Source organism: Arachis hypogaea, chromosome 12 (assembly GCF_003086295.3).
Source record: "Arachis hypogaea cultivar Tifrunner chromosome 12, arahy.Tifrunner.gnm2.J5K5, whole genome shotgun sequence".
Classification (NCBI taxonomy): domain Eukaryota; kingdom Viridiplantae; phylum Streptophyta; class Magnoliopsida; order Fabales; family Fabaceae; genus Arachis; species Arachis hypogaea.
In genome coordinates this window covers 117,526,142-117,548,341 of record NC_092047.1, presented here as the reverse complement: position 1 = coordinate 117,548,341, position 22,200 = coordinate 117,526,142, and the positions used below count along the sequence as shown (strand labels likewise).

The 22,200-nt window shown below is 36.0% G+C and overlaps 3 protein-coding genes and 1 long non-coding RNA gene across 10 annotated transcripts; 3 read left to right on the top strand and 1 right to left on the bottom strand.

Annotated features, from left to right (window-relative positions):
• The first annotated feature begins 1,681 nt into the window (after positions 1 to 1,681).
• LOC112730696 (putative disease resistance RPP13-like protein 1) lies at positions 1,682 to 3,258 on the top strand. Its single transcript, XM_025780759.1, has 2 exons — positions 1,682 to 1,685; positions 2,060 to 3,258. The coding sequence occupies exons 1-2, from the start codon at positions 1,682 to 1,684 to the stop codon at positions 3,256 to 3,258; spliced, it is 1,203 nt and encodes a 400-aa protein (XP_025636544.1).
• LOC112728690 (putative disease resistance RPP13-like protein 1) lies at positions 2,306 to 11,289 on the top strand. Its single transcript, XM_072210248.1, has 4 exons — positions 2,306 to 9,454; positions 9,674 to 9,798; positions 10,345 to 10,414; positions 10,869 to 11,289. The coding sequence occupies exons 1-2, from the start codon at positions 5,869 to 5,871 to the stop codon at positions 9,676 to 9,678; spliced, it is 3,591 nt and encodes a 1,196-aa protein (XP_072066349.1). The 5' UTR covers positions 2,306 to 5,868; the 3' UTR covers positions 9,679 to 9,798; positions 10,345 to 10,414; positions 10,869 to 11,289.
• Positions 11,290 to 11,881: 592 nt separating this feature from the next.
• On the bottom strand, positions 11,882 to 15,448 carry LOC114924882 (uncharacterized). The gene is made up of 3 exons (XR_003812796.2): positions 13,952 to 15,448; positions 13,681 to 13,767; positions 11,882 to 13,273 (listed from the first exon to the last, which is right to left on the bottom strand). It is a non-coding gene; the product is annotated as an uncharacterized lncRNA (long non-coding RNA).
• Positions 14,587 to 21,546, top strand: LOC112730695 (putative disease resistance RPP13-like protein 1). 7 transcript variants are annotated; one of them, XR_011869046.1, is made up of 5 exons: positions 15,887 to 16,328; positions 17,772 to 19,427; positions 19,580 to 19,649; positions 19,745 to 19,848; positions 20,762 to 21,546. XR_011869046.1 is itself a non-coding variant. In XM_025780758.3 (3 exons), the coding sequence occupies exons 2-3, from the start codon at positions 16,031 to 16,033 to the stop codon at positions 19,582 to 19,584; spliced, it is 3,402 nt and encodes a 1,133-aa protein (XP_025636543.1). In that variant the 5' UTR covers positions 14,587 to 14,719; positions 16,012 to 16,030; the 3' UTR covers positions 19,585 to 21,546. The 7 variants fall into 7 exon arrangements, 1 of the variants encoding a protein (XP_025636543.1); XR_011869043.1 differs by having other exon boundaries at positions 15,623 to 19,427; XR_011869045.1 differs by having other exon boundaries at positions 15,831 to 16,328; positions 19,580 to 19,848; positions 20,792 to 21,546.
• Positions 21,547 to 22,200: the final 654 nt, after the last annotated feature.

The following is a 22,200-nucleotide window of genomic DNA, read 5'->3' as shown; positions in this document are numbered from 1 at the left end:
TTGATCATACAATTGTTAACTCAATTAGGTATAAAACTATTTACTCATCTAAAAATATAAAAAGATACAAAACTAGTTATAACTAAGAAGTCCAAAGACAAGTCATAGAAATTCTGAAAAATATCTTCACCTATATAAGAAGTCATATATGCTTTTCAACAATCCTAAGCCTTTGATATTGCTTTAACCTTGGACCGCTGCTTTATATTGAATCTTTATTGTTTCCCTAAAGATCTAAAAGTAGACAGCTTAGGGTTTTGTGTGTAAAATTATTGAATGAGAGATGAAGTGATTAAACTGAATAAACTCTATTATGTCTATAAAAAAAGTGCTATATAACAACAACAATAATAATAATGTCTAGGGATGAGACATTTCTTACAGCAAAACAAAACTTATAATTTTAAAATAATGCACACCACACCTGAGAGAAATTATTGTCAGAAATAAGCATGGTGAATAAAAATATATATTAAAATTCTAGCTGAAAATAAGTGAAAAATCATAGAAATAATATTAAATTGGCATAATATAATAGAATAATTTTATACTATATATTGAGATACTTGAAAATTTGCATATTTTATTGAAAAATAAAATCTAAACGTATTGATAAAATTCAATAAAAAAATCAATATGAACTAATACAAGTTATACTAAGATATTATCAATATGTATATCAATTAAAATATTATTGTTTCTAACAATATGATTGTCTCTGCTGAAGTGTGCCCATCTTTTTTCTCCATTTTCTTTTTTATCATTGGAAACATTTACTTATTTTTTAATGTTTTTGGATTGGTTATGTTTTATTTATTAAAACTGTAGGTGTTATTCTAGGCCATGTTTTTTTTTGTTGTCTACCGTATTTCCTAACCCGATAGGTTAAAGACTAATTTGTCGCAGATCTGAATTCCATTTAAAAGTCTGCCGCTAACCAATGAGTTGCTGCATGAATAAGGCGGAATTCAAACCCTGATATTTACTTAAGCGGACGAGCGAGTTGACTACTTGACCAACCCAAATTGATTTAATATAGGCCATGTTATTTGAATCCAGATAAAATTTAGAATTTTATTTATTTTTTGATAATTATGTGATAATTGATCAGCTCAATATCCCTAAGTTTAGGCTTTTGCATCTTGCCCATTTCGTTTACAGCCCAAGTGTTTTGATTTCTTTACCATTTTTCTACACCAGTTTGGGCCTTTAACCTCAACACACCATTTTTTTAAGAAGTCAATATAAGAGACTTCACTAATATTTGGGCCTCCAAATACCAAAAAAAAAAACAGAAAAGAAAAATTGAAACATCAATAATGGAACTTCAGATGAGGTTATGATTGTTTGGAACTTTGGATGCTTTCAACCATTGATTGATGCTTTCACAGTTTGGAACTTTGGATGCTTTCAACAAAGGAAATTACTGATAGTGACCTTAACAATCATGGGTCCTTTATTTTTTTTTTTCAATTGTAAAGAAAATATATGTTAAGAAATTATATGATAAAAAAAATTACGTGTAACAACATTAATTAAGAAAAAAATTAAGAGTATTTATTTCGTAATGTGTTACAATTTTTATTTATTTTTTAATAATAATGAACAAGATCTGTGGAAACTAATTGTATGTTGAAATAATATTATTGAGAATAACATGAAAAGCTGAAAATTTTCACCGATGGGTAATTCCGTAATTGTCCTCCGACATAATCATCTTTATCATGGTGCTGTACGTAAAAGGCAGCATTATTGCACCACTTGATTTTGTCCCAAGACCATAAGGCTCATCATTCATCAACTCAATTTTAGTCACCACATAAATCAAACACTTTTCTTAGCTCCTGTTTGAGAAAATCCAGAGACTACATTGCAAACTGTGAATCCTTCTTCCCTCATCCTTCACCTTTCTTCCTTTCTTTCTTGTGATCTCATCCGCTGCACTTGAGATCCAATTATGGCTGCAAAACTTGATGGTGGAGCTTATCTCACTTCCTTTGTTGATGCTATTTTGGAGAAGCTTTCTCCAATACTTGAAGATGACTCATTTGTGGAAAAGAACATTTGCTTGGAAGGTTGGAGAAAACTCTGTATGAGGTTGGACCTGTTCTTGATGATGCTGAGCAGAAGCAGTTCACTGACAAGAAAGTGAAGAAGTGGCTTGTTGATCTCCAAGATGCTCTCTATTTTGCTGATGATTTGGTCGATGAACTCTCCACTAAGGCCGCCATCGCCACCACTCTAAGAGATCCAGGTATCTCTTCTTCCTGTTCTTCTCTTGTTGATTCATATATTGAAGATACTGGTGACATGGAAAAAATAGTTGGTACACTAGAGTCTCTTGTAGCAAAGAAAAATTATCATCGTCTGAAAGAGTGCCCCAAGGTGGACATGTCATGGAGAACTCCATCCACATCTCTCGTTGTAAGTTCTGACATTTTTGGTCGGGACGAAGACAAGGAGAAGATAATTAAATTGCTGTTAGATGATACTCGTCATGCTGAATCACCTGTGACTGTCATTCCCATTGTGGGTATGGGCGGAATAGGAAAAACTACTCTGGCTCAACTGGTTTATAGTGATGTCAAAGTGGTGGAAAATTTTGACACTAGAGTATGGGTGTGTGTTGCTGAAAATCCCGACCCTGTTCATGTTACAAGGACAATAATAGGAGCAATAGATTCTTATTCCTGTAGCATGGACAATTTTGATTTTCTTCAGACTAATTTGAAGAAAAGGTTAACAGGAAAGAAATTCTTAGTTGTTTTGGATGATGTCTGGCATGATCACCGAGACACATGGGAGGATTTCCTGAAACCTTTTCGGGATGGGAATATTGGAAGTAAAATTCTCTTAACAACCTGGAGTGAAAAGGTTGCTTCTGTGTTCGTAGCTCCTAATCGACATTATCAATTAAGTTTATTGTCAGGCAAAGATTGTTGGTCGGTGTTTTCGAAGCATTCATCTGTTTCTACTAATTCCGAACAATATGCAACTCTAGAACCAATTGGCAGAAAAATTGTTGAAAAGTGTAAGGGATTACCTTTGGCTGTGAAGACACTTGGAGGCTTACTGCGCAATAAGTATAATGTAAGGGATTGGGAGAATATACTTAAAAGTGAAATTTGGGAACTCCCGGAAGATGAAAGCAAGATTATTCCTGCATTAAGAGTTAGCTATGACTACCTCCCTTCACATTTAAAGCGATGCTTTGTTTATTGCTCACTGTATCCTGAAGATTATCAATTTGCCAAATAGCCCAGTTTGGGTAACTAACTTAATTAAGCTCCTTTTGATAAAATAACTTAAACAATAAATGACTCTGTTAAAAGTAACTTATAAATAAGTTATTTTGTATTTGGATTTTTAACTCTAAAAGTGCTTATTTTATAGAAATGTAATGAAAAGTAGAAGTATTATGAGAGAAGTTATTTTTTTTAACTTCTCTATAAGCTCCAAAATAGCTTCTTAGAAAGTTGCAATTTGATTTTGAAAATTGCACCAGACATTAATACTACTACTTTTCATAAGTCAAAAGTTAAAAAAAGCTACTTCTAGAGTTTCCCAAACGGGTTAGTCTTTTTTGCTGCAATTCATATGCTAATTCTTAGAATTCATAGTGACAGGAGGCCAATTGAAACAGAAGCTTCCAAACCACTACCCAAACATTTTAAGGTTGAATTCGGAATGTTAAGACAGAAAATAAATAAATAAATAAAGGATAAGAAAAAGTTGGTTGTCAAGTGCACATTTTATTTTTATATGCCGGCACACATTTTTTTATTTTAGTAAATTTAAAATTAAGTTTTTTAAATTTAAGAAAACCTGTTGTGCTTCAAGTGTAAGCAAGTAAATCTCATATCAGTAAACTTGGATTAAATAAAGTATATATTTAAAAGATTAATAAACCCATTGCACCAGAGTTTTCCCTCCCTAGTCATATGAAGTAATCCTCAGCTGTATTGTAACAACTGTCTCACATCTAATTTACAACTAACATAGTTATATTTCAATTGTTTGCTGCTCTATCTAAACGAAGTTCACAACAACACTGTCTTACCTATTCTCAACATGGTTTTTGAAAGACTCATTTCTTTTGCTGTTCTTTTTCTATTTGACATTTGCCAGTTTCTTGCTTAGAATAAAAACATAGATGATAATAATAATAATAACAGGAGAGTAAATAGTCAAATACAATGTTACTTTTTCATTTTCATATATTTATTGTTAAAATGATTATCTTATTGGTCAATATATTGTGGCTATCATAAGCTAATATATTTTTCGTTCTTGCTGATGATTCTATTTAACCTTTCAGTTACTTGTCTCACACATATCAGTTACTATGTTAGCTTAATTATTGCTAATAAACAAGTGAAATGTTGATAATTTCCATATTTCATTCCTTTTATTGAAATTGCATCTTTAGGGTCTTGCCAACAACTTGTATCTTGATTTTGATAATCTAAGTCATATTTTTCCTCAATGTTCATTACAGTATTCTTAATGTAAATCTTGCGATTTCATCTGATTTTTCGCATGTTCTGATTATAAGATGATAAATTCACCATGAACTAAATGTTCCCTAGAAAGATAGAGGCCTACAACTCATAATGGGGAACTCAGGACATTATATATGAAGAGAAGAGTGATAGGTAGATTTCCAAGTAATAAGAAAGATAATTCTGTTGGCCTGAATTTTTTTTTTCTATAAACAAAGTTAAGATATATTGATTTTAAAGGCCTTACATAAAGGATAATAAGCCTAGTGGTGAAATTACAACGAAATAAGTTTTAGATTGAAATGTAAATTCAGCTTTGTGTTTGACTGTTTTGGTTCTACTTTCTGTTTTGCAAGAGTTTTCTGTTTTCTGTTTACTTGCCCTTCTTAGCTTCTGTTAGGTGTTATCTGCTATAAATAGAAAGCCTTGATAGATTGTAACAGATTGGTTCCATATTGAAAACAGTTGAGGAAGTTCAGTATTTGCTTCCCTTTCTTCTTTCACAATCATCTTCCTCATCTTCAATTAGTGTTTATATGATTCTGCATAATTTAACAGTGGACCTCAAAGGGTCCGTAGCAGCAACAGGATTTGGGCTTCCCAACAAAACCAAAAAGAAATAAATTAATACACAAAATTACCAACATAATATATATACATACATATACACTTTCCTAGAGTAGAATTACATAGATTAGTCTTGTGACCATGTCCGTGTGAATGTTATAACATGAAGCTTTTTCTTGTCTTTTTTTTTAATTAGTTCTTTTGAATTGTTTACACCACCTTATGAAGGTGGGTTTCGACACTTACCAAAAAACATAAAAGAGTAGCGTATAATATAATATAGAGGCTTATTGTTGATGATAATGCATTTTTTTTTTAAATGAGACAAATTGAGGAGGAGAGAAAGAAAGAAGAGAGAGTTGACTTTTTCCACTATTTAATAATTAGCTAGCCATGTGAGAACTGAGGAATATATAAAATAAATAGAGATAATATTCTGCACATGGAGTAACGTGATTTTGTGATTATGCTATCGGTATGCCCAACTACTATATTGTTTATTTAATTACTTGTATATATTTTGTTGAGCTATGAACGTAATTGGTATCACCTAATTTATGCGTCTGATTTTTTCAATTAATTATTATACAATATTCAGCATTGTAACAAATGTCTTAGCACTACTCGGCAAAGAACGTTGTTAGTGCACTGTGAACCTTAAACACTTGAGATCCCCTGTGCTTGAGAAGTACATCTACATTTAACAGTCTAGCTCCAACAATTTTCCTAATTACCTTACAATCCTTCTTTCTTTTTCTCTTTGTTGTGATCGCATCATCTCCTGAATTTGGGGTTGATCATGGCTGCAAAACTTGTGGGTGGAGCCTATCTCTCTTCCTTTGTTGATGCTGTTTTGAATAAACTGTCTGATGTCAAGTCAACCCCAATTGCAACGAAGTTAGCCGACCAGAAGTTTCTTCGAAGGCTGAGGGCATGTCTCCGTGCCGTTCGACCTGTGCTTGATGATGCAGAGCAGAAGCAGATCAGAGACCAAGAAGTCAATAAATGGCTTGTGGATCTCCAAGATGCTCTCTATTTGGCTGATGACTTGTTGGATGAACTCTCCACTAAAGCTGCCACTGCCACTCCTACTCAAAGTGATCCAGGTAACTCATCTTACCATTATCATTATGCTGTTGATTCAGTGGTGGAATATAGTGATGGTGATGAGATAAGGATAGTAGAGAGCATGCAAGACATAGTTGATAAACTAGAGTCTATCGTTGAGGAGAAAGATGATCTTGGTCTAAAACAAGAGCTTGTCGAAGATCCAAAAGACATGTCATGGAGAATTCAATCATCCCTGGTTGAATCTTCTGATATATATGGCAGGAACGATGACAAAGAGGCAATCATAAAATTGTTGTTAGACGACACTTGCGATGATAAATTGTCTGTGATCTCTATAGAAGGTATTGGTGGAATTGGAAAGACTACTTTGGCTCAGTTGGTTTACAACGATGCCAGAGTGAAGGAGAAGTTTGCCATTAAAGCATGGGTGTGTGTTGCTACTAGATTTGATCCTATTAGTGTTTCAAAGGCTATAATAGAGGAAATAACTTCTCTTTGTAACATGGTTAACTTGAATTCACTTCAAACTCAATTGAAGGAAAAGTTAACACAGAAGACATTCTTAGTTGTCTTAGATGATGTTTGGGATAATCAGCAAAATTTGTGGGACAATTTTCTAAAACCATTTTTGAGTGGGAATAAAGGAAGTAAAATTCTCTTAACTACTCGCAATAAAAATGTTGATTCTGTAGTGTCAAATACAAATCTACATTACAAACTAGATATATTGTCTCCCAATGATTGTTGGTCATTATTTTTGAAACATTCATCTCTTTCTACTAATTCTAGACAATATGTAATCCTAGAAAAAATTGGTAAAAAAATTGTTGAAAAGTGTAAGGGATTACCTTTGGCTTTAAAGACACTTGGGGGTTTATTGTGCAAGAAGAAAAATGAGGAATATTGGGAGACGACACTGAAAAGTGAAATTTGGGAGCTTCCGGAAGACAAGAGTGAGATTGTTCCTGCATTAAGAGTTAGTTATCACTATCTTCCTTCACATTTAAAGCGGTGCTTTGTTTATTGCTCATTATACCCTGAAGATTATCAATTTGACAAAGACGAATTAATTTTGTTGTGGATGGCTGAAGATTTGGTACAACCAATAGAAAATTACACATTAGAAAATATTGGTTGTGCATATTTTGATGAATTAGTTGCAAGGTCATTTTTTCAGTCTTCTAGTAAAAATGTTAGCTTATTTGTAATGCATGATCTCATGCATGATTTAGCAACATTCTTTGCTGGAAAGTTCTATTTCAGTGTTAGAGAATTTGGAGACCGACAAAAAATTTGCAGCAAAACTCGTCATTTGTCATATATGGTAAATCCTCGTGATCCAATATTAAGACTTGAAGAGGCCTATAAGGGAGCAATACATATGAGAACTTTTTTAGATGTACATTTTTCTCATCAGCCTTATGGTTCAATTAAGTTAGAAAGTGATTTTTGGCTCTTCCAGTTACATATGAGGTGTTTAAGAGTTTTGTCATTTAAATCTTTTTCTATTGAGTCATTGCCGGATTCAATAGGTGAGTTGATCCATTTGCATTATTTGGATCTCTCGTACACACCTATTTTGACATTGCCTGAGTCGTTGTGTAAAGTATACAATCTTCAAACGTTGAAGTTGAGGTATTGTGATAAGCTAGCGATGCTTCCAAGCCGCATACAGGAACTTGTGAACCTGCGTCATCTTGATATCAGAGGCACTTATTGTTTGAAAGAGATGTCGAAGGGAATGAGCAAGTTAAAGCATCTGAACTTGTTAAGTGATTATATTGTGGGAAAGCATGAGGAGAACGGGATAAGAGAATTGGGAGCACTTGACAATCTTCATGGCTCACTTTCCATCTCCAAGTTAGAGAATGTCAACAACAGCCGCGAAGCTTTGGAGGCAAAGATGGGTAAGAAGAAGCACGTCATCATTTTAGACTTGAAATGGCGTAGAGAAGGTGATATTGTTGATGTTGAAACTGCAAGAGATATACTTGAGGAATTACAACCTCACCGAAACTTGAAAGAGTTATCAATTGATGGTTATAGGGGTGGAATATTCCCCGATTGGTTGGGCCTTTCTTCCTACTCCAATGTAACCATATTGACTCTAAATCGTTGCAAGAATTGCCGTCAGGTTCCTTCACTGGGACAGTTACCCTCTCTGCAGTATCTGGAGATATTGGGACTTGAAGGGTTGGAGAGAATTGGTGGTGAGTTTTACAACAACGCTGAATCATCTCATCAGGGGACACCCTTCAGGTCTCTTCTAAGTCTGAGATTTGATAAAATGCATCGCTGGAGAGAGTGGCATATTCCTGATGAGATTGATGTATTTCCGAAACTTGAAAACCTTTCAATACGTGATTGTCCGGTGTTAAGTGGAGATCTGCCTGCTCACCTTCCAGTTCTGGAGCAACTTAGCATTGTTGGATGCGAAAAGCTTGCATGTTCACTGCCGAGAGCTCCCAAGCTTCACCAATTAACTGTAAAGGGTTCTGGGTTCTACAGGAATGCGGCACCGCATGAGGTATTAATTAAAGAAACCCAGCTGGCGAAGTCCGCACTAGAGTGCCTGTCCCACATCCAATCGCCGTGTTTCCAGGATTTGGAAATCCATGAGTGTAGGTCAGCAATATCAATTTCAGGAGATTATTTGCCCGATTCATTACAATTTCTGAGAATCTGGGATTGTTCAAAATTAACATTCTCAGAGCCACTGCAACACAAGTCTCTAACGCAGATAGACGTGACCCGGTGTGGTTCACTGACGTTGTTGCCATTGGGGGCCCTTCCAAATCTCAAGAAACTCTCAATCTCAAAATGCCTCCATTTAGTATCAGTGCCGGAGCTAGGCTTTGCTGCGCCCCACCTAGAGGAACTGTATATGCGGGATTGCCCAGAAATGGATTGTTTTGGAAAGGAGTGCCTCCCGCCGAGCTTGACAACTCTTTGGATCAATAATTGCGAGAAACTAGAGAGGTGGATAACATCAAAGGGTTTGCAGAGTGAAGGCCTTACCCATCTTATGCTTCATAAATGGAATGAAGTTAAGTCATTCCCAAGAGAGGGTTGCCTTCCTTCTTCCCTCCAGTCTCTACAATTGTGGTCCTTTTCAAATCTGGAGACGCTAGACTGCAAGGGCCTTCACCAACTCTCCTTCCTCCAAAAATTAACAATTGAATACTGTCGAAAGCTGGAGAATATCACACAAGAAAACCTGCCTTCCTCCATATCAGAACTCCTCATCAGGGGAGAATGTCCTTTGAGAAGTAAGCTGGAAGAGATGAACGACCCACGGATTCAATTCGACACAGGTAATTGTTTTTGCTCTCATCTTCCCTAAACTCACTGAACGCTCTCCAATTACAATGCTAATTGTTCCCACGGTCCCACCAAACATTCTCATTCCCTTGTTAATATGCCAAACTAATTTTTCCCCTTAATTTTTTAATATATGTTTTCACTCTTAGATCTTAGCCATTTATCTGTACCTTAGCTACCGTTTCACTCCCAATTTCTTTGGTTGATTGCAGTCTAGGAGGATCAGTTTTGTTGATTCTGATTTTCCACCATTTCTGCAACATGCAAGGATTCTGTCAATATGTTATTGGTTCATTTCGTGAATCTCAGGGACTATCTGGGGTTTAACTTGGTGGAGGTGCGTTTGTACTTTATGAAATACATTATTCTCTTCGCTTTGCAAAGTCATAGCAATTTTCGAATTACCAAAACAGAACATACTTTAGTTATGCCATTAGATTTGAGTTTTCTGCTTCTGTCAGATTTGAGTTCATAGAATTTTGCTTTTTATTTTCAAATTTTTGGACTCTGTTTATCTCGTACAATCCTGTTATGTGATGCCTATCTGAAATTTTCATCTTTAATCCATTATGAGTAAACCAAGGTTCATGAAGAGATGAAAGACCCACAAATTCAATATGAAAGTTATGGCAAATGTAATTAGGAAGGAAACGGCTTACTTTACTTATGTCATCGGATTTCAATTTTTTATATTTGTGTCATTTTGGGAACTTCTGAGACAAGTAATAGATTTTGAAGATGCTGCAATTTTTAATTCATTTTTTATGTTTATATTTGTGTCCTCTTGCATTGGATCTTCCTCATTTGACCTCATCAAATTCTATTATGTGTTACTATATGGTTTGTAAGTGCTAAATGAAATGTTGGTTTTCATTTATAATAGGGAAGACTGAAGAGTCAATATTAATACATGGCTGAGGCAAGTTGAGAATTGGGGTGCACTGATATCAAAGGTAACATAAGGAAATTATAATTGTTTCTTTGTGTTGATGGTTACTTAATAATGTCTCCTACTTGTTCATTTTTTCCATATAATTACACTTGTCTCTATTTGAAATGCAGAGCCTAAAATTGTAAGAAATTCGTAGATATCACAATGCATGCATTCATTGAAAACCAGTGCTCATTGTAAATGGCCTCCAGATTTATGTTGAATTCATCTATTTTAAATGGATAATTGCAATAGAATTTCTCATCGCTAGTTTAGAAGTCATAACATGCAAAACTTCAGTTCCCATGCTGTGGTGCAAAAATTAAATTGATTGAATATATTATATAAGCAAATGTTCTAGCTCCATTGCTTGATGCTTTCGTCTTTTATAGAACAATGTTCTCCTTGATAATCTGGCAGCATTGTGCATCACTATGCTTCCTCTTATAATACAAATCCATTTTTGTTCTATACAGGTTTCTCATTACTCAGATTGGGAAATTCAATATACATTTCTTTTCTGGAATTGCTAAATCTATGACTGGGACTGCCCTTCATTCAAGCTTCATGATCAAACACCTCAGGTTCCCAATTTTTTTTTCTCTGACTGGCTAGGCTGCATTCCACTGAAAGCCTCTTCCATACATCACGGCCTACAAAGTTTTCTTTTGTTGAAGGAGGTTTGCTGCCTAACTTGATGGAGCTTTGTATTAGAGAATGTGAAAAACTAATTAACCCCCTATTCTGTATTATATAGTAAGTCAGGGTGTAAGTTTCTGTTTTAAGCTTCCTGTTTGAGTCTGTTTTGGAATTCTTTCTTTATAGGCTAGTTCCGTCACATATACAAGGTTCCCCTTTGTATCTTGTGTGTAATCAATGAAACTCTTTCTTTCTTCACATATTTTGTCCTAGCCTAAGTTAATAATTTTAGACATTTAACATCCTCTTAGTCTTTTTTGCTGCAATTCATATGCTAATTCTTAGAATTCATAGTGACAGGAGGCCAATTGAAACAGAAGCTTCCAAACCACTACCCAAACTTTTTAAGGTTGAATTCAGAATGTTCAGACAGAAAATAATAAATAAATAAAGGATAAGAAAGAGTTGGTTGTCAAATGATTACTTGCTGAAATTGTCTGAGTCATTGTGTAGATTATACAATCTCCAAACCTTTGAAGTTGAGTAATTGTGAGAATCTAGAGACGCTTCCTAGCTGTATGCAAGATCTTGTGAACCTGTGCCATCTTGATATTAGAGTACCTAGTCGTTTAAAAGAGATGCCAAAAGGAAAAGTAAGTTAAAGCATCTGAATTTCTTAAGTGGTTATATTATCGGGAAGAAAGTGGAGAATGGGATAAGAGAATTGGGAACACTTGACGATCTTTATGGCTCATTTTGAATTTCCAACCTAGGGAATGTCAGCAACAGCAGTGAAGCTTTAAAGGCAAAGCTGGGTAACAAGAAGCACATCAACAGTTTAGAGTTGAAATGGAGACAATATCGTGATATTATTGATGTTCAAACTGAAAGAGACATGCTTCCCGACTTACAACCTCATCAAAACTTGAAAGAGTTATCGATTGAGAATTATAGGGGTGAAATATTCCCAGATTGGTTAGGCTTCAGCCTTTCTTCCTACGGCAGTATGACTAAACTGAGTCTGAGTCGTTGTAAGAATTGCCGCCAGCTCCCTTCACTCGGACAGTTACCCGCTTTACAGCATCTGGAGTTTTTTGAACTTGATGAGATGGTGAAAATTGATTGTGAGTTTTACAAAAACAATGAATCATTACAGCATGAGACGCCTTTCAAAGCTCTTGAAAGTCTGGCATTTAAGAAAATGCGTGGCTAGTGGGAGTGGCATATTCCTGATGAGTTTGATGGATTTCCCAAAGTTAAAAGGCTTTCAATAGAACAATGTCCGGTGTTAAGTGGAGATCTGCCTGCTCGCCTTCCGGCTCTGGAGAAACTTAGCATCTGGAAATGCAAGGAGCTTGCATGTCCACTGCCGAAATCTCCCAAGCTTAGCCAGTTATGTGTAAGTGAGACTTATGTTGGGAATCTGGCACCGCAGGAGGTAGTTATTTCAGAAACCCAGCTGGCAATGTCCGTATTGGAATGCCTGCCGCACATCCAACCGCCTCGTGTCTGACTTCTGAAGATCAGAAAGTGTTGTTCAGCCATATCAATTTCAGGATATTATTTACCCGCTTCGTTGCGATATCTGGAACTCACTTGGTGTTCAAAGTTAACATTCTCCGAGCAACTGCAACACATATTCCTAACGGAGATAGATGTGTCCAATTGTGATTCACTGATGTTGCTTCCGTTGGGGGACCTTCCAAATCTCATGAGACTCAAAATCGATAAGTGTGCAAACATGGATTACGTTGTGGTAACATATGACGATGATTATGACGCTCTTCCAAGTCTCCATTCTTTAAGCATCTCAATGGATTCTTTTAGAGAGGAGTGCCTGCCACTGAGCTTGACAACTCTTGGGATCTGTGGATGGGAGAAGCTATCAAGTTGGAGATTGCGGAGTGAAGGCCTTACCCATCTTGCCTTCCTGCTTCTCTTGAGTCTCTAAAATTGTGGAACTTTCGAGATCTGGAGACGCTAGACTGTAAGGGCCTTAAGTATTGAAGACTCTCTTAAGCTGGAGAATATCACAGAAAGAAAAGTTGCTGCCTGCTGGAAAAGATTCAATCTGAAACTGACATCGTCCACAGGTAATTGTTTTTGGCTCTTCTCTAAGCTCACTGCACGTTGTCCAATTACAATGCTAATTGTTGGCACCAAACATTTTCATTCTTTGTTAATACACCATCACTATATTTTGTATCTTTTCATTCTTAGCCATTTCTCTAGACCCTGGCTACTGTGTCAGGCACAAGAAAAAACAATTATTGGCCAATTTTCATACTTGACTACAGAATAAGAGGATGACTAGTGTTGATTCTGATTTTCTACCATTTTTGCATCATGTAAGGGTTCTGTCTATTAATGTACTATGGAAGACTTACGTCCATACTTTATGACATGGATTATTCTGTTTGATATGTGTGAAGTCATGCCAACTTTTGAATTATAGGGTGTCGTTATCCAGAAGCTGCATGTTAGTCCCAATACACTTCCATAGTCAATATCTACAATTTCTAATATATATTCATTTAATAGGGTGTTATATAGTTTGAGTTCTGTCATTGTGTTTGTGTGTTGCTATTGCTGCTACGGTGCTACCACTTACACTGTTTCTGTATATTGGAATTGCCTACATAATCATACCTTGCTTTCTTCAGGTGTGTAAGAACACACAGATCAACTTGCTATACCAATGAATCCCTCTAGAGCAACTAATTTTGTGAATAAAGACTGCAAAAGAAGTCAATAATCAAAGGTAACTTAAGGTTTATAGTTTTTTTGTGCTCATGTTATGCATTATTTAAATCCTTGTCTCCATCTAATTATACTTGTCTTCGTTTTAAATGCGCAGTCTAAGATTGCAAGAAAATTGTTTCATAGATATGATAATGCAAATATTCGATGATAAACTAACCGTGGTTGTGAAAGGCTTCCTCGATATGCAGTTTCAAGCATCCAGTGAGTGTGTTGATCATTAATTTCTTGGTGTTGCTAACTGAAAGACATTAGAAGATCATAACCAATCTGGCAAAAATTTAATTCGTTAAATATATCTATATAAACACAACTCTAGCTCCATTGGTTGATGTTTCATCCTTCATAAAACAAATGTTATACTTTCAATATTCTGCGGCATTATGGTGCTATCTCATTATGCTTCTTATAGTAAACTCGACAATTAACAATTTTGTTATCCTGTACAGGTATTGGGCCTCCCGAAGACCCTGAAAACATATGATTTCTTCCCTGAAATTGGTGAATCTATGATGGGGACTGCTAGCGTAAACTGGTCACAATTCAATGCTCGGTTGCACTCCAGCTAAAAAGCCTGAGTAGAGCTGCTTCTTCTTCTCTAATCTGACTCTTCCAACAATAAAAGTAAACTGCTAGATGTACACTGCCAAATGAAGGAAAATTTCTTAAATCCTGAACGAGGGGGAGCTTTTCTATTCTTCCCCTGCATATATCTTAAGCCATTGCAGTGATTTTGCAATTTTGAGAGTAAAAGTATTGGGATCTGCATCAATAAAAGGTGAAGATGATATCCGGGGCCGAAAATTTCTTCCTCAATGAGGACGAAAGAATTTCTCCAAATAAAGCTCAAAAGTTTGGTACAAAATTTCCAACGTATGCAGGATTGAAGTTGATATAGGAGATGGATTAGATGTTACATCTTCAACAGGTAATTTATTTCATTCTTTTCTAAAGCTATTGCATGCTGTCTATATATATATGTTGTGGTTCTGTAATTTGCAATTTTTAGTGTTTGGGCATTTGACTGAATTGTGATGATTAATTTCGACACTCACTTGGAGGTGTTATTTGTTACCTTACTAAGAAGTAAGAACACTTGCTTATATTATTAAGAAGGGTTAAGTACAATTTTTGTCTTAAGGTTTGTCGAAAAATTTGTTCGTTTCCAACTATTTTTTGTATACAAAATCGTTCCTAAGGTTTAACTTAGTTTTAAAATAGTGATTTGTTCTAAAATTATAATTTTTATTACCAAACTACTCCTAACCAAAAAAATTATAAATTAAGAAAAGGAGAAAAAAAAAAAAACAGAATGGATAAGAGGGAAGAAGGGGGAGATCAGGCGAGGGGAGGGGGGAAGTAAGAAGAAGAAGGGGAAGGGAAGAAGAGGGGAAAGGGGGACGGCGCCGGCGAGGGTTGGAGCTGCCGTCGCCGTCGCTGTCGCCGGCCAGGCTTGGGGTCGCCGTCGCCGTCGAGAATCAGAGCCAGAGGGAGAGAGAGCCTTCTTCATGATCCTGCTCACGTTTGCGATCGGTAGGAACTGGTTCGACTCCTGCGGCGACAGCTCGCTGTTATTGTTCCCAGTGGAGGATGGTGACTTGGTGCGCTCCGCCGCTGCTGGTGATTTTATTGTTGTTGTTGCTGGTGATGGAGAAGCAAGAAAAAGAAGAATAAAAATTGGATATTTGGTGAGAAAAGAGAAGGGTATTTTAGTACTTGAAAGACCATTTTAAAACTAAGTTAAATTTTAAAATGATTTTGTGTGAAAAAAAAGGTTAGGAATAAAAAAAATTTTCAGACCTATAAGGTGTAACAACATTATTTAAGAAAAAATTAAGAGTATTTATTTTGAAATGTGTTTCAATTTTTATTTCTTTTTTTTAATAATAATGAACAAGATTTGTGGAAACTAATTGTATGTTGAAATAATATTATTGAGAATAACATGAAAAGGCGAAAATTTTCACTGATGGCTAATTCCGTAATTGTCCTCCGACATAATCATCTTTATCATGGTGCTGTACGTAAAAGCCAGCATTATTGCACCACTTGATTTTGTCCCAAGACCATAAAGCTCATCATTCATCAAGTCAATTTTAGTCATCACAAATCAAACACTTTTCTTAGCTCCTGTTTGAGAAAACCCAGAGAGTACATTGCAAACTGTGAACCCTTCTTCCCTCATCCTTCACCTTTCTTTCTTCCTTGTGATCTCATCAGCTGCACTTGAGATCCAATCATGGCTGCAAAACTTTATGGTGGAGCATATCTCACTTCCTTTGTTGATGCTATTTTGGAGAAGCTTTCTCCAATACTTGAAGACGACTCATTTGTGGAAAGGAACATCTTGCTTGGAAGGTTGGAGAAAACTATGTATGAGGTTGGACCTGTTCTTGATGATGCTGAGCAGAAGCAGTTCACTAACAAGAAAGTGAAGAAGTGGCTTGTTGATCTCCAAGATGCTCTCTATTTTGCTGATGATTTGGTCGATGAACTCTCCACTAAGGCCGCCATCGCCACCACTCTAAGAGATCCAGGTATCTCTTCTTCCTGTTCTTCTCTTGTTGATTCATATATTGAAGATACTGGTGACATGGAAAAAATAGTTTGTACACTAGAGTCTGTTGTAGCAAAGAAAAATTATCATCGTCTGAAAGAGTGCCCCAAGGTGGACATGTCGTCATGGAGAACTCCATCCACATCTCTCGTTGTAAGTTCTGACATTTTTGGTCGGGATGAAGACAAGGAGAAGATAATCAAATTGCTGTTAGATGATACTCGTCATGCTGAATCATCTGTAACTGTGATCCCCATTGTGGGTATGGGCGGAATAGGAAAAACTACGTTGGCTCAACTGGTTTACAATGATGTCAAAGTGGTGGAAAATTTTGACACGAGAGTATGGGTGTGTGTTGCTGAAAATCCCGACCCTGTTCATGTTACAAGGACAATAATAGGAGCAATAGATTCCTATCCTTGTACCATGGACAATTTTGATTTTCTTCAAACTACTTTAAAAAAAAATTTAACAGAAAAGAAATTCTTAATTGTTTTGGATGATGTCTGGCATGATCATCGAGACACATGGGAGGATTTCCTAAAACCTTTTCGGGATGGGAATATTGGAAGTAAAATTCTCTTAACAACCCGGAGTGAAAAGGTTGCTTCTGTGTTCGTAGCTCCTAATCGACATTATCAATTAAGTTTATTGTCAGGAGAAGATTGTTGGTCGGTGTTTTTGAAGCATTCATCTGTTTCTACTAATTCCGAACAATATGCAACTCTAGAACCAATTGGTAGAAAAATTGTTGAAAAGTGTAAGGGGTTACCTTTGGCTGTGAAGACACTTGGAGGCTTACTGCGCAATAAGTATAATGTAAGGGATTGGGAGAATATACTTAAAAGTGAAATTTGGGAACTCCCGGAAGATGAAAGTAAGATTATTCCTGCATTAAGAGTTAGCTATCACTACCTCCCTTCACATTTAAAGCGATGCTTTGTTTATTGCTCACTGTATCCTGAAGATTATCAATTTGACAAAGATGAATTAGTCTTGTTGTGGATGGCTGAAGATCTCTTACAGCCAATTGAAAACAATGCATTAGAAGATATTGGTTGTGCTTATTTTGATGAATTAGTTGCAAGATCATTTTTTCAACTTTCTAGTGATGATGCTGGGTTATTTGTAATGCACGATCTCATGCATGATCTAGCAACGTTTTTTGCTGGAAAATTCCTTTCCAGAGTCGACAAATTTGGCAATCCACACATGGCAGATAGCAAAACTCGTCATTTGTCATATTGGGATCCAATCTCAAGTTTTCTAGAGCCCTATAATGGAGCAATATATATGAGAACATTTCTATGTGTTCATGCTCAATTAAATGATATTGAATGTGATTTTTGGCTACAACAATTAAAGTGTTCAAGAGTTTTGTCATTTTGTCGTTTTAAAATCCTGTCATTGCCTGATTCAATAGGTGAGTTGATCCATTTGCGTTATTTGGATCTCTTTGGAACACCTATTCTCACATTGCCGGAATCATTGTCTAAATTATACAATCTTCAAACGTTGAAGTTGAGGGATTGTTGGATGCTAAAGATGCTTCCCAACGGCATGCAAGATCTTGTGAACCTACGCCATCTTGATATCAGGGGAGCTGATCGTTTAGAAGAGATGCCAAAAGGAATGAGTAAGTTAAAGCATCTGAACTTCTTAACTGGTTATATTGTCGGGAAGCAAGTGGAGAATGGGATAAGAGAATTGGGAGCACTTGATGATCTTCATGGCTCACTTTGCATCTCCAAGTTAGAGAATGTGAACAACAGCCATGAAGCTTTGGAGGCGAAGATGGGTAACAAGAAGCACATCAACATTTTAGAATTGAAATGGCGTAGAGGTGATATTGTTGATGTTGAAAGTGCAAGAGATTTACTTGAGGAGTTACAACCTCACCGAAACTTGAAAGAGTTATCAATTGAAGGTTATAGGGGTGAAATATTCCCCGATTGGTTAGGCTTTTCTTGCTACTCCAATATGACTAAATTGAGTCTGAGGAGTTGTAAGAATTGTCGTCAGCTTCCTTCGTTGGGACAGTTACCGTCTCTGCAGCATCTGGATATCACGGGACTTGATGGGTTGGAGAGAATTGGTGGTGAGTTTTACAACAACCCTGAATCATCTCATCAGGGGACACCCTTCAGATCTCTTCTAAGTCTGAGATTTGATAAAATGCCTCGCTGGCGAGAGTGGCATATTCCTGATGAGTTTGATGGATTTCCAAAACTTAAAAACTTTTCAATACTTCACTGTCCGGTGTTAAGTGGAGATCTGCCTGCTCACCTTCCAGCTCTGGAGGAACTTAGCATTTGGGAATGTGAAGAACTTTCGTGTTCACTTCCGAGAGCTCCCAAGCTTCAGCATCTTAGCATTATGCCGGCGAAGTCCGTATTGGAGTGCCTGCTCCACATCCAATCGTTGCCGTGTCTCCAAAGTTTGATAATCTGCAAGTGTTCGTCAGCCATATCAATTTCAGGAGACTATTTGCCCGATTCATTACAATATCTGGAAATCACGGGGTGTTCAAAATTAACATTCTCAAAGCCACTGCAACACAAGTCTCTAACGCAGATATACGTGAACCGGTGTGATTCAGTGACGTTGTTTCCATTGGGGGCCCTTCCAAATCTCAAGACACTGTATATCTCAGATTGCCCAGAAATGGATTGTTTTGGAGAGGAGTGCCTCCCGCCGAGCTTGACAACTCTTCGTATCGGTGGCTGCTGCGAGAAACTAGAGAGGTGGATAACATCAAAGGGTTTGCAGAGTGAAGGCCTTACCCATCTTAGCATTGGTCCATGGGATGAAGTTAAGTCGTTCCCGGGAGAGGGTTGCCTTCCTGCTTCCCTCGAGTATCTACATTTGTCGTGGTTTTCAAATCTGGAGACGCTAGACTGCAAGGGCCTTCACCAACTCTCCTTCCTCCAAAATTTAACAATTGACTACTGTCGAAAGCTGGAGAATATCACACAAGAAAACCTGCCTGCCTCCATATCAAAACTCCACATCAGGGGAGAATGTCCTTTGAGGAGTAAGCTGGAAGAGATGAACGATCCACGAATTCAATTCGACACAGGTAATTGTTTTTGCTCTTATCTTCCCTAAACTCACTGCACGCTCTCCAATTACAATGCTAATTGTTCCCACCAAACATTCTCTTTGCATTGTTAATATGCCAAACCAATTTTTCCCCTTAATTTTAAATATATCTTTTCCCCTTGATTGCAGACTAGGAGGACTAGTTTCGTTGATTTCTGCAACATGCAAGGATTCTGTCTAGTAATATGTTAAGGAGGAGGTGCGATCATACTTTATGAAATACATTATTCCGTTTGATTTGCAAAGTCATATCAATTCTCGAATGCAGAGTTTAATGTTGCAAGAAATTCATAGATATGATAATGCAAGCATTCTATTAAAACCAGTGCAAGGATGTTTTGTGGTTTCAAGCGTCTTTGTGAGTGCTTGGCACAGCACACACTTCATCCATTTTGAAGGTGCTCCAGTTTTTAATTCAATTTGACAAGTTTATTTATTTATTTTTTGGTTTTTCCCCACATACTCTTGCATTGGATCTTTCTCATTTGACCTCATCGAATTCTATTATGTGATGCTAATCTCACTTTTATTATTATCATCTTCAATCAAAATTGATCTGCCCAACATTCTTGCAGCTTTTTTTGTTTTTGAGAGAAGGGGGGGGGGGGGGTTGTTTAGGCAAACAAAAAGAAAAAACAGAGAAAAGAAAAAACTGAATGTTAATATCCCACTATACTTCAAATATCTTTTTTCGAGTTATCTTTTTTTTAAAGATCTTTTAGAAAAGTAAAAATAATTTTATGTTTAGATATCTCATTCAAATTATTCATTAAAGTTTCATGGTCAACCATCACTAGTTCATTAAGTCCAAACTCAAGTTTTACCAGGGAATACCGTGAGTTTTAGTTGGGAACTTAGGAACAAGATTATAAGAGTTGGTCGTAACTCAAATTTAGTTAGGGTTTTAATTTCTGTTTTACACTTTCTGTTTGGGTCTGTTTTGAATCTCTTTCTCTATTGACTAGTTTCCTCGCATATATAAGGTTGATATGAAATGGAATTGATGATCCAACATTTTCAATGGTTATTTGTTTCATCCTCTCCAGAAGTTATTGCATGTTGTCCAAATGTTTACTTTATGTACCAAGATTTTCTTTTGCATAAGAAAATTCATGCAGATTTTTTTTTTCAAGTGTTTAATGCCTGAGCATGTGACTGAATTGTGATGATTAATTGAGACACTCAAACTTTGTTGATAAATGTGGTGTTATTTGTCACCTAAGTGAAATCGGCATTATACTTATTGTATGAATTATTTGTTGATGTTGTAATAATCTTGGATTTCATCGAGCTAACCTGATATTACAACAGAGTAACTTGAATTTCTCCGTTCAACCATAGGCACGATCTATTGCTGAACTCAGATATGGAACTTCAAAGTGGATTATCCTAGTGGACATGTTGTGCCTTCTCATTCTGCTGTTTTAATGGAAGCCGAAGAGAGAACTTCTGTGTCTGTGGTTTCACTTTTGCTGCGTGCAAGGGCATAAAAGTCAATCAATTTTACATTATATAAATGCATGCTGGTGTTTAACATAATCTCTTCAATTTGATTTAATTAATCAAGAGTGACAAGGGGCATCACATTGACTGAAATAGCAGCAACAGTCTAATGCCTGAGAATGTTGAAGATGTTCACGACTGAAAAGTTGTCAATGGCACATAATCCAGTCTTACAGAATATATCTAAACATTTTAATTTTTAAATTCGGTTTTCTTTTTGGGAGGGATAAAATAATTAAGAATAAATTGTTTGTGTCTCACATGAAACCGATGTCAAATCTGTTTCTGAAAATTGTGAGTTTTTACCAAGGAATACCCTGAGTTTGAGGTGGGATGTCAGGACTTTAGAGTTCCTTTGTAACTTTCCATTCTGTATTTTTAGTCAGTCAGGTGTTATTGTCTTTTTTCAGGGAACCTTTTTAAACTAACTAAAAATGCAAAATTTGTTTGTAAGTTAAGAAATGTACCCTCTAGGCATATATTACTACTTAGTCTTGTATGTTGTATAATGTGTAATCCATATACTAGCTATTATACTTCATAGTGAAAGGAGGCCAATTGAAATAGAAGCGTAGGTGAATTAATCAAAACAATCTCAGACATTTTACCCTATCATATATAAAGCATTACTCTTTATGTAGCACAAAAAGCAATCAAGAGAACCACCTACGTTTCTACACCTTTTTTGTCTTTTTCTCCCTATAATATTTTAAAATTCTCTTTTAATTAGATTTTAATTTAATTTAATAAATTTATTATGTTAATAATCAATTAGAATTTTTAAATGTGAGTTATAGTGTTACTTAACATGCTACATCAACAAATTTTATTACTATTAATAAAAAAAAATTGACAGAAAGACTAACGTAGTTAGCTTAAAATATTTAAAAGATAAATTAAATAAAAAAATTTCCAAAAACTAATTTAAAAAACGAATGTACTCCTATTTTGACCATCTCATGTTACAATGTGCAATGGAAGTTTATTTTCATAGAATACATCTAAGAGAGCAAAGACAAGAATCATGTGAAAGATCTCTTTTCACATGTACGTCTTTGATTAACAAAATTTCCACACACTTCTCTTAAATATATTATTTATTCACAAGTTGTTTTAATTTACCTTGAAATACGAGAAACACACTAACAAAGTGTTAAACAAATGAAAGGACAACACCGACAAAGTTGTTTGAATTTAGTCATTGCTTTGTTTTGGAAGGATTCTAAATGAAAGGACATTTCCCATAG